The sequence below is a fragment of the Struthio camelus genome, chromosome 19 (assembly GCF_040807025.1).
Source record: "Struthio camelus isolate bStrCam1 chromosome 19, bStrCam1.hap1, whole genome shotgun sequence".
NCBI lineage: Eukaryota > Metazoa > Chordata > Aves > Struthioniformes > Struthionidae > Struthio > Struthio camelus.
Window position 1 is genome coordinate 8,483,710 of NC_090960.1, and position 14,957 is coordinate 8,498,666.

Here is a 14,957-nt window from a genome sequence, read left to right on the forward strand (position 1 = left end):
AGCCCTTGACGCGTTATTTTCTGAGCAAGCTTGGCGCTGTACAGAGGCCGGCTTCCTTAAATTACATTTCCAGTCTGGCTGGCACACCTGACTGCAAGCGAGTGCTAAAACCCCAGGAATTAAAATCACCGCTGGCCACGCGAACATTGCTGCCAAAATCCTGGCGCTGAATCCGTACGCTCCGAGAGGGCACGGACTGAATTTGGGTGATGGGCAAGGCCCTCCGAGCGCCTTGGTTAAGGGCCAGCAGCAGCAGGCCTTGACACTCCCCTGCTCGGCCTCTTGGGGCCTGTTTCTTCCCTGCACGCAGGGTCCAGCGCCACTGCACTGAGGAGGACCCGACGAGCCACGAGCGGGCAGCGCAGCAGCACCGACGTCTATGGGAAACGGCGGGCAGCAGCGAGCCAACTTCCCGGTGTCCGGGGCAGTTTTCTTCAGGATAACGACGGTGCTCGCATATTTCACAAGCCACATTTTGTGAGGCCGGTGCGTGGCTCCAGCGCACGGCTCCGCGCCCCTCAGGACCCCCCTCAGGTGCCCAGAGCCAGACCCTGAGGCGGCGCCGCGCCGCTCCCAGCCGCTCCCAACCGGTCCCAGCCGGTCCGGGCCGCTCCGAGCCTGCCGCGCCGCGCAGTCCCCCAGCCCCGCAGGGGGCGCGCTAACCCTCGCGCCGCACCCCCCCCCCCCGCCCGCCCGGCGCTAGGACCCTGCGGAGCCGCGGCGGAAGCGGCTGCCCGCGGCGCGCGCGTCCATGGAGCCGGGCGGCTCGCGCCGCCTCAGGTACGAGGGGCCGCGAGGGCGGGACGGGCCTGAAAGGGGCGGTGCGCGCGCCTCCGCCCCCGGGGCCCTGACGGGGCGGGTGGGGGGTCCCGGGCGGGGGGAGGCGGCCGAGGCGGCGGCGGCGGCGGCGGGGGGGAGCGCACCGCAGCGCTCTGGGGCGGGTGGCTCTGCCCGGGCCCGGCCTGCAGGGAGGGCGCCGTCGGGGCGGGGGGTGAGGGGCGTTCGGCGGCCTGACGGCGCCCCCTCTGCCGCCCGCAGCACGGCGGAGCTGCTGGCCGCCCGCGCCCGCAAGGCCCCGCAGCGCTCGCACGGCCAGAAGGACTTCGCCCCCGACGGCTCCGAGGAGCAGGCGGAGAAGCTGCGCCGGTGCCGGGAGGAGCAATGGCAGCTGCTCTGCGAGGAGCGCGTCGAGCGGCTGTGAGTGTCTCCGGCGGCGGCGGCGGCGGAGCCCGGCGGCGGGGCTGAGGCGCGGAGCCAGTGCCTGCCCCGGCTGCTTTGCCGTTGGGCGTGGATCGCCCCGTTATTAACGGAGCTGGCTTAGTTCACGAGGACGGAGCTGATAACTGTGAACGCAGGGAACTCCCTCACGCCCTCGCTCGTAGCTCCCTAGCCGGAGCAGCAGCCGCCCCGGCTGTGCCCTCCGGGCAGAGGGTTACGCTGGTACGCCAGTGGCTTCCAGGGAGGCGTTCAGAAAGCTCCTCCAAGGGTCCCTAGTTTTCTCAGGCGCGTACGTAGTCCTTCAGTCCAGGTCTGCATGTGGCAGCTGCTGCCCGCAGATGCAGTTCAAGTTGTACAGCCCCTTGTTGATGCTCGTGTGTGTCTGTGGCCTTGTACGGATTTGGTTGACTCCCGGTGTCCCGGGTTTATCAGCTCTGGTAGATCCCACAGCACTACCAGTCTCTGAAGTTCAGTTATCAGTTCCTGGGAGACTTTCACACGCTCTCAGCACACGCTTTTCCTCTCTTTGGCCTGCTTTTTTTCTGGTAACTAGTTTCTCCATCCACACCAGTCAGTAGTTGCTAAAAAGCATTCAGGCAAACTCACACTGCAGGGACCTTTAGGATGTTGCTTTGAGAAAGGGGACCTCCAGCAGACAGGCAGGACAGACGGGGTGCACTGTTACCTTCCTTCCGCTGTGGTCAGAAGCAGATTTGTTTAAGTACGTGTGTAACTGCACGTTTGCGGCTGTGCTGGAAATTGTGGTACTGACCAAGGATTCAGAGCAAACCCATGGCAGGCCCCACAGGTCTCATCTCCTGCTTCCTTGATCCAGCCACCAAAAATGTGCGTCTTCAAAGTCACCCTGTGTTTCCTCTCTGCTAGTAAATTCTCCCTACAAGGCCGTGCACTTTGCTTTGTGGGTGGGATACAGCAATTTGAGACTCTGTCCTGGCAGCATCTGAACAATCTTGTATGATATACTATGGATCAGTTGGGGCCCCACGTCTCCAGCAGGCCTCTGTGTCTGTGGGCAGACATTTGTGGTGCTAGTTTTAAGACACTGTTAACCAGTTGGTGATAAAATCCTTAATGAATACTGCTAAATCCAGAGGATGAGGTCTTTCTGAGGCCTTGCTCTGTAAAAGTGCCAGCTGGAAGTCTGCTGCCTTTCGACACCTTCCTGCACTTGTTGCGTTGCTACCACAGGAGATGGTTGTGTTACATCTGCTGGTAATAACAAGCTAATCTTTAACCTTCTCAGGGGCAATCTGGTGAAAGCTGAGTGGAAGCCAGGACAGGGTATCGTGGAGCTGCAGTCCCCTGCGGTGAGTCTGCTGCAGAATGTCCTCAATACCTTCATCTCCAGCTGGCGATTGCAGACTCCTTCATCTGCTTCTTAAATGGGAGAGAGCCTGGCTGTCAGCAAAGAATGTCCACAGCCCATCACAGATTTGTGCTTTTGTTCCAGGGGAAGTTCTGGCACACCATGGGGTTCACAGAGCATGGCAAACAGTGCCTGCTGCCCGAGGAAGCTCTCTATCTGCTGGAGTGTGTAAGTAGGATGCCCGTGCGTGGATGGGGGCCCTGGGTTCTTCCTGAATAACTGAAGGAACTCTGGTAGCTGGACACTTTTAGAGTGAAGTCTGGAATCACTTGACAGATGTTGGTCACTCCTGCAGTTTGAGTAGCTGATAAACACCTGGTTCTCCTGGGACTGTCTCTTTTAGCCCGGTAGTTGATGGAGCTGTTTGCAGGCCATGGAGTATGTAGTACTCTAAAATGCTCTTTGTGTCCTTGACACTGGATGTCAGTTGGATCTGTGGCCAGGTTATCCAGCTGGTATCAAGTTGAACCCACTCCTATGTCAACATGACAACAGAATCTAGGAAGGTGTTTGGATGATCGGAATTTTTGTTACAATAACAGTGGTAAGTCAGCACTTTTATCAGAAGGAAGGAAGCGTAAGGAACGTACTTACCAAGTTTCCTGCTGAGATTTCTCTTCTTGCCTAGTGAGGGTGATAAAACACAGGTATTTATATATCAGTTACTACTTTACCCAAATCTGTGTATCAGGGCTTGGATTTCCACAATCTAGGAAGACTCAGTGTTCTGGGAATTTCTGGAAACCAGGTCACACCAGTATCTTACCGTCTCTTGCAGGGGTAAATTGGAAAAGATTTGACAATGAGAAATCTTTTTCCTCAGATATGGTATACTGGTAATGAGGACATAGGAGACTGGTCAGTGCCTGCTCTGTCATAAGTTGATTTCCTCCCTTATCCAACATATTTTACGTATTCTGCAGTAACAAGGTTCACAAGTTCGACAGCAGTCTGTTTTTCTGTACTTCTCTAAGAAGCTGACAAGAATTAGTAAAGCTAATGTGGCTGAGAGGGGAATGAGACCAAGTTGCTCTTCAGCGCTCCCCTGCTTGGAGAAATGTCTCTGGTAATTTGACAATAGATCATAAACAAACGATCATAAACAATAGATCATAAACAAATTGACTTGAAAATAAAATTGTTTAGTTAGTTGCTGAGTGCAGAATCACTCCCCAGAAGCAGAAGAGATCAGTTAGATGCCTTTGGCCTATCCCATGGGAGAGGTGTGGTTCCTAGTGCTTTGTTTTTTTGTGTTTTATGAGTAAACACATACTAAAAAAAGAAAAAGGAAAGAGAGGCGTAGCCTGAAACTGCCTCCTGGAGGTTAGCTGGTATTGCCTTGGGGGAACCCGCCCTGGGATCACTGATGCTGCAGTAAGTGCTTCTAAGGAGCCAGCCTGAATGCTGTCATCGATTCTGTTGCTCCAGTTATGCTGGTCCTAAATTTTTCTGTAGCTGTGCTGTGTCCTGAATCACAGAAATTATCAAAATTAAAGAAAAGGATCCCCCAAAGCAACGATTACTTTAACCGTTCAGCATCAAGCTCCCAGCTGCGTCATCCAAACAGATCTAGTGGTATGGCTGAGGGGGGCAGCAGCAAGGCAGGAGCTAACAGCTTTGGGGGGGGGGGGAACGTTTTTCCTGGCTTTGCTGCTTAAACTGGGATATCAGGACAAACACTTCTTAACTGGCTTCTCTGCTAAAACTACGGTATCGGGGAACTGTGCATGGGAGGGGGGCTGTAGGCATGTGGATAAGCATGGATATCATGTGCTGATACCAGCTGTCAGGACCAGTGGGAAGGAACTGGGGTAAGCTTGCACAGACTGCTTCCCCGTGATTCCCTAAACACCAAGTTTTGCCCTTCAGGGCTCTGTTCAGCTCTTTTACAGAGATCTGCCCTTGTCGATCCAGGAAGCCTATGAGATCCTGCTGTCCCAGGAGGCAATGAGCCTGCCACATTACCAGGTGTGTTGAGAGCTCCAGCTACTGTGGGAGGGTGAAGGCCCAGCCACTGCCCCATGCCCTGTTCCAGTGGCTGACGTCAGGGTAGGACAGTTAGGGAGGGAAGGAGAGCCATTCCGAGTCTTTCTCGATAACCTTCTTTTGTATGATCAGTTCCTGTTTCCTCATCTCTGTTTTTGGGCCCTAACCCTAGGGCTTTCTCCTCTGCCGGTGCCACACCGTGTTTACCCAGTTGCAGCAGCAGAGCTAAAGTAAACTGTTTGGTTCAGGGTAGTCATTTAACCTTCTCGTTTTTCTTTGCTCTAAGGTATTCAGCCACTTGAAGCAACTGGGTTATGTTGTACTGAGATTCAACCCCAGGTAACCGTCTTTTCCTTTCCATGCTGCTTTCTCCTTTCGGAAGACCCTCAGCAGCTCTGTGCCCACTGTATGGCCCCAATGGAAGGGCAGAGAAGACGACTGAGGAAACCTTGCATTTCACCTTTTGGGAGGATTAAAGGCTAAAAGTAGCCCTCTACCCTTCCTTGTTATTCCTTCTTGAGGAGGTGACCAGGAACATGAAATGAGGCATAACTTGAGGACCATCCTGGTCCTGCTTGTGGATTTTCTGTGCCTGGAAAAAGGTTTTTTGCTGCTGTACTCTGGGGTCTGGACAGAAGGGTAGCTTCACCACCCCATCCTGCCCTCAGCCCCTGTGTTGGTGTCTCCCTGCAGCACTGTCCTATCTCCCTACGAGAGGCAGCTGAACCTGGAGAGCCATTGCCAGAGCTCTGGGAAACACCATCGCAAAAGGAGGAGGAGTTCCAGCCCTCGGTAAGGATGTGTCCCCTGATGTGCTCTCGTAGACTAACCCTTTGCCTTGCCTGCGGTTACGAGTAGAAATTTTGCTCCGTGCCACTTGTGTTTCAAAACAGGAAACAAATACAACCCCAGTCTCAGCCATTTGCCCCCTGCAAGCTGTCTGGAGTTCTGAAGCTGGAATCTGGCCATCCCATACAATGACACGCAGCTGAAAGACTCCTGAAGGCATTATTCAGGTGGTCAGAAGGGCAGGATCGGTTCATAGCACAGCTTTTGTGATGAAGAGCCTCCTTCTGCCCATGCTTCCAAAGCCACCTTCCATCCTCTCCCAGGGCCTGGCCCAGTGCGCTTCCTGAACTCTTTACCAAGTCAGCCCTTTTGTCACGTCTGTACTTCACGTGGGGCTAACAGGGGCAAAGCCGCCCTTGTGCTTCCCATCTGCAGCGATAAGATGCCAAAATGGAAGGGGAGACAGGTCAGTGCAGGAGAAATACATGGCAGATGTCTTCTCTTGCTCTTTTTTTTTTTTTTTTAGAGGGAGTGCAGACACTGCAGTGCCCATCCTTCTGTTGTCCGCTCCTTCGATGGTGCTTAATGCTAGGACTATACAGCAGAGAGCATAGTGGGGTCCTGGTCCCTGCAAACAGCCTCTAGAAGTTGACAAAATGCAAATAGGTGCTGACATAACTGTTAATTTTGCTAATAATTATGACAGTTTCCATTAGGTGGCATCATCCTTTAAGAAACGGGGAGGGAGAGGCTGGAGTGCAAGTCCCCTCCTGTTACCAAGTAAGTTGGTGCCCGAGGAGTTAGGGTGGAATTTTAGGAGTTGGGAGATAAAACTGCTGTTTTAAGAACTGTCCTGTCTTTTCTGGGAGCCAGGGACTGAAACTCACACCAGTATGAGATGCTGGCAGGGTGGTTTCTGCCTAGTCTATGCTGGTACCTAAGGCCTGTTCCATTCGGCTGGTGTCCATCATGTTTACACGGTGGCACCCAGGGCGGTGTATGGGCTGTGTGAAGGCTGCAGGGCAGATTGGGGATCATCACGGCAGGACTGTGCACGAGTCAAGACTGGGATTTTCCTGGGTGTTGAAGCCAGGCCTTGTGCAGGATTGCTGAGAGGTTTATACCGCCTTTGGCACTCTCTGCTCGTCTTTGGCCTGCTTTGTTTCTTTCTTGTTTTGTCACGCAAGCAAACACCCTCCTCACAGCTGAGATGTTGTTGTCAAGGATTTGCAGAGAGACCCATGTGGGGGCTTCTGCCACCCTTCCCATCCTTCCTTTAGGCTTGACAGACTTCATCCTTCCTGTTACCAGGGAGGAGGCAGGATTTAAAGAGAGTACAATCCCACCACGAACCTCTCCCTCCCTTTTATGCTGCTGCTTCTATGTTTAGGTCGCATGAGAAGAAGCATAAAGTATCTGAGGGCCTCCCAGAAGCTGAAGGGACCTCCGAAAAGGCTGGCGATAGCTGTGGAGACTCCAGCTGCCTCCCCATGGATGAAATTCCTTTGTTAGAGCATGCAAAGGAGTCAGATGCTGGCAGTGGAGAGGGAGAGTCGGCCCCAGTTCCTCCTGATACAGGACAAGAAAAGGAATCTCCCAGCCCCTCCAGGAGTGGGGCTGGAGACCTGAGGGAGAGCAGCCCTGGCACCCGCGCGCCCCGCTGGGATTTTAGCACCATTGTCTTGCCGAACCTGGCCCCAGACCAGCCGTGCACACATCTGCCCTCACCTGACAAGGGGCTCCTGCCGGAGAACGTGCTGGGGAGGGAAGTTGATGCTGCTTGCTGGTGCAGATGCATCAATCAGAAGCGGGAGAAGCTGTCACGGAAGGAAAGAGAGCAGCTGGAGAGGGAGAGCAGGTACAAGAGCAGTGTCAATGCAGACAGGGAGGTGAGGCGCTGCTCCAACTGGCAGGAGTACAAAGCCCTCCTGAAGCAGAGGAGCCAGCAGAAGGTTTGGAGACGACCGCCACATCTCTGGGACCAAGCTGTCACTCCGCTTTTGCGGCCGGATGAAGCCACGTCATCAGGTACTGGGTCTGAGGGGAAGGAACTTGGCAAGGACCCCTCCGCTCCCTGAATTGGCACTACAGACTGGATGTGGGCAGAAAGAGTGCCTAGTGTACAGCAACAAAAGGGATGATGTGGAGATGCTGAACATCAGTTTCGGGGAGGGTTTCTTAAGCAGGAAAAGCCTCATTAGAAGACCTGGGCAAACCAAGAACACAGCAGCCCAGCCATGAACAGGGGGGAGAGGGAAGAAGACTTGTCCTGTTGCCTTCCCATTTTTTTCTATAGCCCATTCAAGTGCCAGGATAAACAGGGCTCTGGGAGGTCTTCTAATCTGTTCCCCATGTCATGCTAAATTGCAGTCCTTCCTGTTAGGCTGTTAGGCATGTGAAGTCAAGGCAGGCAAGATGCAAAGCCACTGCAGGGTGTTCTGGGCTGCCTATTGGGAGGAGATGAGGAAGCTGAGGTCTTTGAAGTAGCCACTGGTGACTGTGGTGCTGCCAGTCATTGTCAGAGGAGGAAGACTTGTGGGTGGTGGTGGAGTCCTTGGAGTGCCCTGGGAGAGAAATAGTTGGTCTCATCCTTTCCTGTTCCTTCTCCCTCCAGCTGCTGTCCTCCAGCAGATCAGTGTGCTGCAGCCCTCCCACATCCTGGATGGAGCCTCCCGGTTAGTATCCTGCCAGCCAGCTAGTAGCAGTTAGGGAGAGGGGGCATCTTGTGACTGTCCCTGCTTGTGAGGTCTGCGAGACGCTCTCAGCAGCAGCGTGGGAGCTGCCTAGTGTCCAGGATGCCAAGAGAATCCAGTGCTCTGTTCCATGGCCCTCTCGCACCTTTAGCAAAGGGCTGGTATTTCCATGAAGCTCTGGGTCAGGGAACCAAGGCATTCCAGGCTGACTGTAACTTTGAGGGTTGCTCTCTTCTCCTGATGTTCCCTGTCTGCATGCTGGCCAGGGAATCTCGCCCACAGGTTTGGTTATGTTTCACCTCTGCCTCATGCCTGAATGTGCTGCCATCCCTGCTGCGCAGTGCTTTGCTCCTGTATCGGTTTGTGTTTGTGGTACTTCTTGTAAGGAATGCAGGGAGAGGGAGAGCGTGGCGGATGTGGGGAAGGAGCTTGCTCTGGTCTGACATGAGGAAGTGGGGGAAGGTCTGGGAAGTAAATGACTGACCCTGGAACTGTTCTAATTTTCTGGGGAGTGAAGCTTTCTAAAAAGCCCAGACTAGACAGGCTTCCAGAGCTTTTGCTCCCTCCTTCCTCTGCTGTAGCTATACCCTGTGACCTGTCAATCCCATAAGCACACAGATGTGTTCTCTCTTCTGCAGGCTGCAGGAGGACACAGAGGGCATGACAATAGACTTCAATGTGTATCAAGCAGATGCTGTGGCCAAGTTTAAGAAGACGAATCCTGGAAAGCCCTATGTCAGGATGTGTGTACGGAGGTATCAATAGTGCATTATGATTTCTGTTGAAATATCCCTGTTGCTGATGTGGGGATCCTAATGGTCTGTAAATGACCCAGGATCTTGGAGGCTTTGCAGATCATCAGAGTGACTGCCTCTAGGGTGGTCCTGCCCCGAGGTTTCCTTTTCTTTCTGTTCCTCCTTTCTTGGAGTCTGTGGCTGACTCTTCCCCCAGCCCTAGCACTCAGCCCACACTGTTTGGTCATCTGGTTGCTGCTCATGCGGGTATTACTGGAGTCGGGAACAAGAAGCAGCCACAGCTGTATTTATGCAATGCCTGTGAAACTCGCACAGAGCCCGGTTTTGCAGAGAGCCATATGGTATGTGACTCCTCAGCCAGTGCAGATCCCTGTGGATTTATGCAGAGCTGTGCCTACCTAGAGGTGACTACTGGCTCAGGGCCATGGGTTTAGTATTTTGATCTTTGTCATATGTAATTTTGGGGCAGGTATCTGCTTTCTTGCCCGATCCAGAATCTGATACTTAAATTCCATAGGTAGATGCAAAGTTCAATTTCTGCCTTTTCTAGTTTTGATATACTAAAACAGTCTCTTCTCTACTCTCAACTTCAGTAGAGACAGAGGAAGGAAGATGGTAATTCAGGTTTACAAAGGTCTGTGTTATGAATTAGTAGGATGATCCTTACTGCAGAAATATTTCTGCAGAGTCTGTTCATTCTTAAATGGAATTAAAAGGAGGTCAGATGTCGATCCCAGCAACCTAAAGAACTTCCTAATATAAAAGTATTTAGATTGGATTGGCAACTTGCCAGTAGCCCTGTGAGCTGCATCTAATAGCCACAGCATGGAGCACTGTACAGTTGCCCTTGTTTTCAGCAAAGGATTTGACAGCTCCTGGTTCCTGGCATGTGGTGTGCTCTCACTGCTGGCAGTCTCCCGCTTTGCTTGAGAAGTGTGGGGAGAGTCAGTTCCAGCTCATGAGACCAGAGGGGGTGACCATTGTGAGCTCTGGTTTTTCAGGGATGCCCAGCTGGGTGAAGTTTGAGGGCAGCCTGGCTTGTTGCTGTGAATTGTCTAGCTATTGTTCTGTCTCTGATAAGCAAAACTTCCCAGAACAGCTGGGTTTATGTATTCTTCTGTGCTTTGAGAACTATTTTTCCTTCTACAGCTTTGACGAGCAGATTCCATCCCTTCGAGCTTTGAAGCAGGTCACATACCAGAGTGGGGACGTCCCGGTGGTCTTTGCACTGGTGGACCATGGAGAAATTGCCTTTTATTCGTTAAAGGAATTCAAGCTGCCAGTTGATATTAATCACTGAAGTTGCTGTCACGGGCAGAAGTGATGTGGGATGAAGGGGAGAGCTTTTATTCAGGATTTGTTTTCTTGATTAATGAAATACTATGGAAAATAGAGCTTATGATAACCAACTCTTACACTTGGTAGTCCACCACTGCAACTGGTTTTGTTCAACCAGGAGGTGGCTCATCTATAAAAGCAAATTTACTGCAGCCAAGCAGTGTGTACAGCTTAGCCGGGCGTTTCTGGACTGGAATACACACCGCTTTGTTCTTGAAGCCACTGGTTCTCCAGCTCTCTGATCTCATGGACGACTAGCCTTTTCCCTGTCATGTCTATCTGTCCTGTGGACCGCTAGAAAATACTTTGCTGGTGACCCTCTTTTCATATGTTAAGAACCACTGTGCTAAGCCAGTCTGAACGGTTGGAGAATCATTGAGGTCAGCCAGGGCAGAATAAGCTGATCAGGTCAGCGGTGGTCTCCTGAGCTTCTGTCATTCAGCTGCGCCAACGAACATTGGATCAGATTCTTATGTGAAAAACAAAGTCGCAGCCATAAAACTCAGCCAAAGGAATCAAATTTCTAGATATTTGAGAGCAGGAAACTCTGGGCTTTGTGCGCTGTTTTGTCAACCAGAGGTCCCAGAAAACCCCAGAGCATTGCAGATGGCACCCAGCCTCGTGCTGTAATGGCTGTCCGGAGATGTGGTTTGGCCACACAGTATTATATTTTATTAAAATTATGCCACCAATATCAGCACACTGTGTCTGATTCTCTCACCAGGGCTGCACTGCAGCCTTCTCTGTTTTGTCTGTTGACATCCCTTTTTCTGGCTGTAGTTCCTTGTCTTTTCTTTTGCAAGTGAGAGATCCTTGAGCAAAAAAAGAAGCTACAGATTCCTCATGAGCCTTCCAGTCCCGTGGCTTTTGTGCTCCAAAGTGAGGATGAGTATCCCATCATGGCTTTCCAGGCCCTACCATGGGAGCCTTCTGCCAGGATATGCAGGTACCAAATCTGCTTTAGCCTCTCTGAAAAATGACCAGTGAGGGCTGCCAGAAAGCCTGCTCAGTGGATAGAAGGATGCTGAGCAGGGCTGCGTTCAGTATCTAGCTTTCGTCAGAAAGGTAATACCAATTGTTTTAGATGCATTTTATTTGATAATGTTTGAGTTCCTTTTGGGGTTGGGGAAGAGGCAAAGGCTAAAGAATAAAAAGCCTTTTCCAACAATGCAAGCTCCTGAGTGTTAACTTATTAACATTTCTGAGGAAACTAGGCAGAGAGGGATGCTCTGGGGAGGCTGTCTGGACGCCAGTAGCACTAGCTCCTGAATGCCTGCTCCTGGTCATACAACTAGGTGGCTACATGGCCCCTTTCCTACACCGGTTTTGTGTTCTCATCGGGCCTCGCCATCAACCATGCCTTAGTTCCCTAGGAGGGCATCGCGAGTCAGAGGCAGGAGGAGTCTGTACCTCTGCGTGCAGTCCCTGTCGGCACACACCCCCACCTTGCCATCTTCCTGGTGCATGGTCAGAGGTGTTGTAGCCCAGGGTGGCAGCGATCTGCTGCAAGCTCTTCACCTATTCCTGTTCCGTGCACACACCTGTATTACCAGATGCTGGAAGTCATGAGGGCTCCACTGAGCTGAGGGTCTAATTTAATACCTCCTCTGACACACACCCTCCTTTTCCTCTTCCTCCCTCCTGGGAGGGGCTGTGTTTTAACTCTAATAGTCCTCTTTAAAAAGCCAGGGCTGTTGGCAGTTCTGGTCTGATCCCTCAGCGCTCTCCCAGACTGTTTTGCAGATTAAAGGCAGTGGGAGGTGAGTGTCTAAGAACAGGCATAGGCAGAAAAGCTCCAGTCCGGCCCATGGGGCTCACGTTTGTCCTGGAATTAGGTCAAATGCGTGCGCTCCTGTTGAATTGAATCAGAGCCTCATCTGCTTATGCCAAGGTGGAACTGTATCGATGGACAAGAGCCACCCAGTGAGTTTCGCTAGGGCAGAGACTCCCTGATTCAGCACAAAACAATTACAATTTAATAACCGTGGCAGGGAGGATTGAGAAACTGTGGCTGCCTTGCTCAGCAGCACACCATCTGACGGTGCCTTTACCCCGCGGGATGAGATTGTGATGCAGACTGATACGGCTGCTTCGTTTGGACCCACGATGTGGAAGAGCTGGATGTTGCAAGGAGATGACAAAGTATTTTAATTGAATAATTTCACCTTTTGAAGCTCGGCTGAAACACTGACCATTACTGAAAACTTGTCTGAGGTAATTTCAAGCTTTGTGTCGCTGCAGAGACGTTGACAGACCTCGCAGTGCTGTTGCACTGCCACATAAGCACAGTCCTAGCCTGGCTCTTGTTGCCTTGCCGCAGGACCCGGGCTCCCCGCAGCGGTTGATCCCCGCGAAGGGTTCAACTTGCTGTTAAGTCTGTCTCGTTTTTGCAGCCGATGACGGGTGAGCCCCTTTTCTCGACGTTGCGTGGGGCCCTTGGCGCTGACGAACACCTGAGCGGGCTGGAAAGCGCCTTTCCCGGCCGTTCCCGTCCGCGCCGCCCCGGGGCCGCGGCGCGGGGCGCGCCGGTGAGGCCGCTCGGCTTGAATGGCGTGACGCGGCACAGCGCGCGGCTGCCTATAGGACGGCGGCAGCTGTGGCCGCGTTCTGATTGGCTCCGAGCGAGCGGAGCGCTGAATTATTCATGACGGTGCCAGAGAGGCGGGGCCGGATGAAAGCGAGGGGAGGCTCCGCCCCGGGAGGTGATTTGCATGCGGGGCCCCGCCCCGCCGCACCCCTCCCGGAGGTACCCAGGGAGGGAGGACGGCGCCGCCGCCGCCGCGCAGGCGAGGGGCAGCGGCAGCGGGCGCGGAGCGAGGCCGGGGCGGCCCGGCTCGGCTCCAGGCCCCGCAGGTGAGCGCGGCTCGGCCTCGGCCTCCGGGGTGGAGCGGAGCGGAGCGGGGGGTGACGAGCCGTGCCCGACGGGGGCCCTCCCGGTGGGTCCGTGGCGAGCAGCCGGGGCCGGAGGCCCCCCCCCCTCCGCGGGGGCCGCTCCCGGAGCCGCCGGCAGGTGCTCGCCGCCCCCGCGTCCCCTCTCCGCTGGGGCGGTCTCCTCCGCCGCGGCGCCCGGGCCCTCCTCCGGCCACCCGCCTGCGGGCGGCGGGGCGGCCCCGGCCGTGGCGCCCGCGTCCCGGTGCAGCCGGCTTTGGCTCTCCCGTAACGCGTTTTTTTTTGTTGTTGTCGTTTGTTTTTTTGTTTTTAAACTGAGTTTAGTTTATTGCGCTCGCTGTGGACGGAGCGCGCGGTGTTGCCGGGGAGCTCTTACATCCTGGGATTTTCGCCCCGGCGGCGGCTCTTTTGCTTCCCGACTTCCTGTCCCGGCGCTCGGTGCGAGCGGGGCGGCCGCATCCCCCCCCCCCCCCCCCGGCCGGCCGCATCCCCCCGGCCGCCGCCGCCCCTCGCCCGGCGCGGCCCCTCGCAGCGCTGCTGCCGCCCGGCCCCGGCGCCGAGAGCGCTCGGGAGCGGCTGTGCGCCCTTTCGGGACGCTCTGTTCACATCCCCCATCCGATACTCAGCATACGGTGTCACTTTTCTCCCTTCTTTCCCCAAACTCGTACGAGCGAGATGGGCGAGGGGGCGCGTTGCTTCTAGCAGCCAGCGAGGGGGCCAAGCAAGACGGGGAAAGGAGTCGTGGGGGCTTCGCCCCGCGGCTGCGGCGGGGGGACAGACTGGTTGGCGGCCCCTCGCCTCCTCGAGGTGAGGCTTCGGCGTGGCTGCGGAGGCTGTTCGGCGTGTTTCCGTTTCACGTTGTTCACGGAGCTGTTGAAGTAACTTAAGGGACTGTTTCTGCAGCGTAGTGGCGTAAAGCTTTACGTGAGGATAGAGGTAAGATGGGAAGAGAGCTTCACTGAGATAGTAAAATTAAAAGCCGTCCGTTGTAATCTGTTACTTGAATGGCAGTGCTGCTCTTTGTAGTCATCTGAGAGCACCTCGGTCAACTGGAATGTCTTGCTTTACCAAGTCCCTGGTGAAGCTGGAGGCCCAAAGCGGGCTGCCTGCTGGTTTCATCTTTGATTCGGGAAGCTGGCGCTCTAGCAAGCGGGATGCAAAGCGGTGGCACGTCGCGGCCAAGGCTTCTCCGTGCGTCCTGACGCGTTCCTCGCGCTCGCAAGGCGGCCCGGCCCGCGGCGGGGGCAAAGATGGTCTGCGCGAGTTCTGAGCGCTCGCTAGTCCTGCTCAATGCTGCTTGTTGAACTCTTCTAGACGTAACTGCTCCAGGGACTCTGTTTAGTTTCTGGTATTAAAAGGGGGAAGAGTTTTTAAACATCTCTGTAGGATGGCGTTGAAGAGCATCTCTTCTCTTTGGTCTTGTACAAGTTGCATCTACTGTTGCTACTGACTGAAGAAAATTACTGGAGGAGTTAAACTGGTTGAGATAATCCTGTATCTTCCAGTTGCTTTCTGGTACAATAATTTGATTATTATTGGGGAATTGCTTGTGGGACAGATGTTTTTTCCTGACTGACTAGCGTCTTGAGAAATGTCAAAGGGTAAGAGGATTTAAACGTATATGCGTAATGCAGTTACTACATCCCAGTAAGAGGTTGTGATACTGCTACTAGTCTGATCTTTCTTTACAATACTTTATCCAGGGAGGGACTGGCAGTAGTTGGAAGTTCAACCTCTGTGCAGAAATTGTATGGAAACTCCAAATCTCACCTACAGGTTTCTTTTAGGTGGATTTCTCTGTGTGGCTTTAGAAAGAAAATGCTTTCACGTCCCCACTATTTTTGGTGTAAAAATGCTATCCTGAAGTTATTTTCAGGATGATGAGCCATTCTGTCTTTCACT

At 53.7% G+C, this 14,957-nt stretch overlaps 2 protein-coding genes across 4 annotated transcripts in view; both read left to right on the forward strand.

Annotated features, from left to right (window-relative positions):
* The first annotated feature begins 695 nt into the window (after positions 1-695).
* On the forward strand, positions 696-11,334 carry TSEN54 (tRNA splicing endonuclease subunit 54). The gene is made up of 11 exons (XM_068914021.1): positions 696-780; positions 1,039-1,197; positions 2,483-2,546; positions 2,690-2,773; positions 4,475-4,573; positions 4,878-4,930; positions 5,285-5,383; positions 6,771-7,408; positions 7,995-8,055; positions 8,712-8,828; positions 9,978-11,334. Exons 1-11 carry the CDS (start codon positions 752-754, stop codon positions 10,126-10,128), a joined length of 1,554 nt encoding a protein of 517 aa, XP_068770122.1. The 5' UTR covers positions 696-751; the 3' UTR covers positions 10,129-11,334.
* Positions 11,335-12,897: 1,563 nt separating this feature from the next.
* Positions 12,898-14,957, forward strand: part of LLGL2 (LLGL scribble cell polarity complex component 2) — a 35,088-nt gene continuing 33,028 nt past the window's right edge. For 2 of the 3 annotated variants that reach the window (XM_068914016.1, XM_068914019.1), the window contains exon 1: positions 12,898-13,019. The gene's annotated coding sequence lies outside the window, so the exon portion shown is untranslated. The remainder of the gene's footprint in view (positions 13,020-14,957) is intronic. The other variant, XM_068914017.1, reaches the window with a different exon arrangement.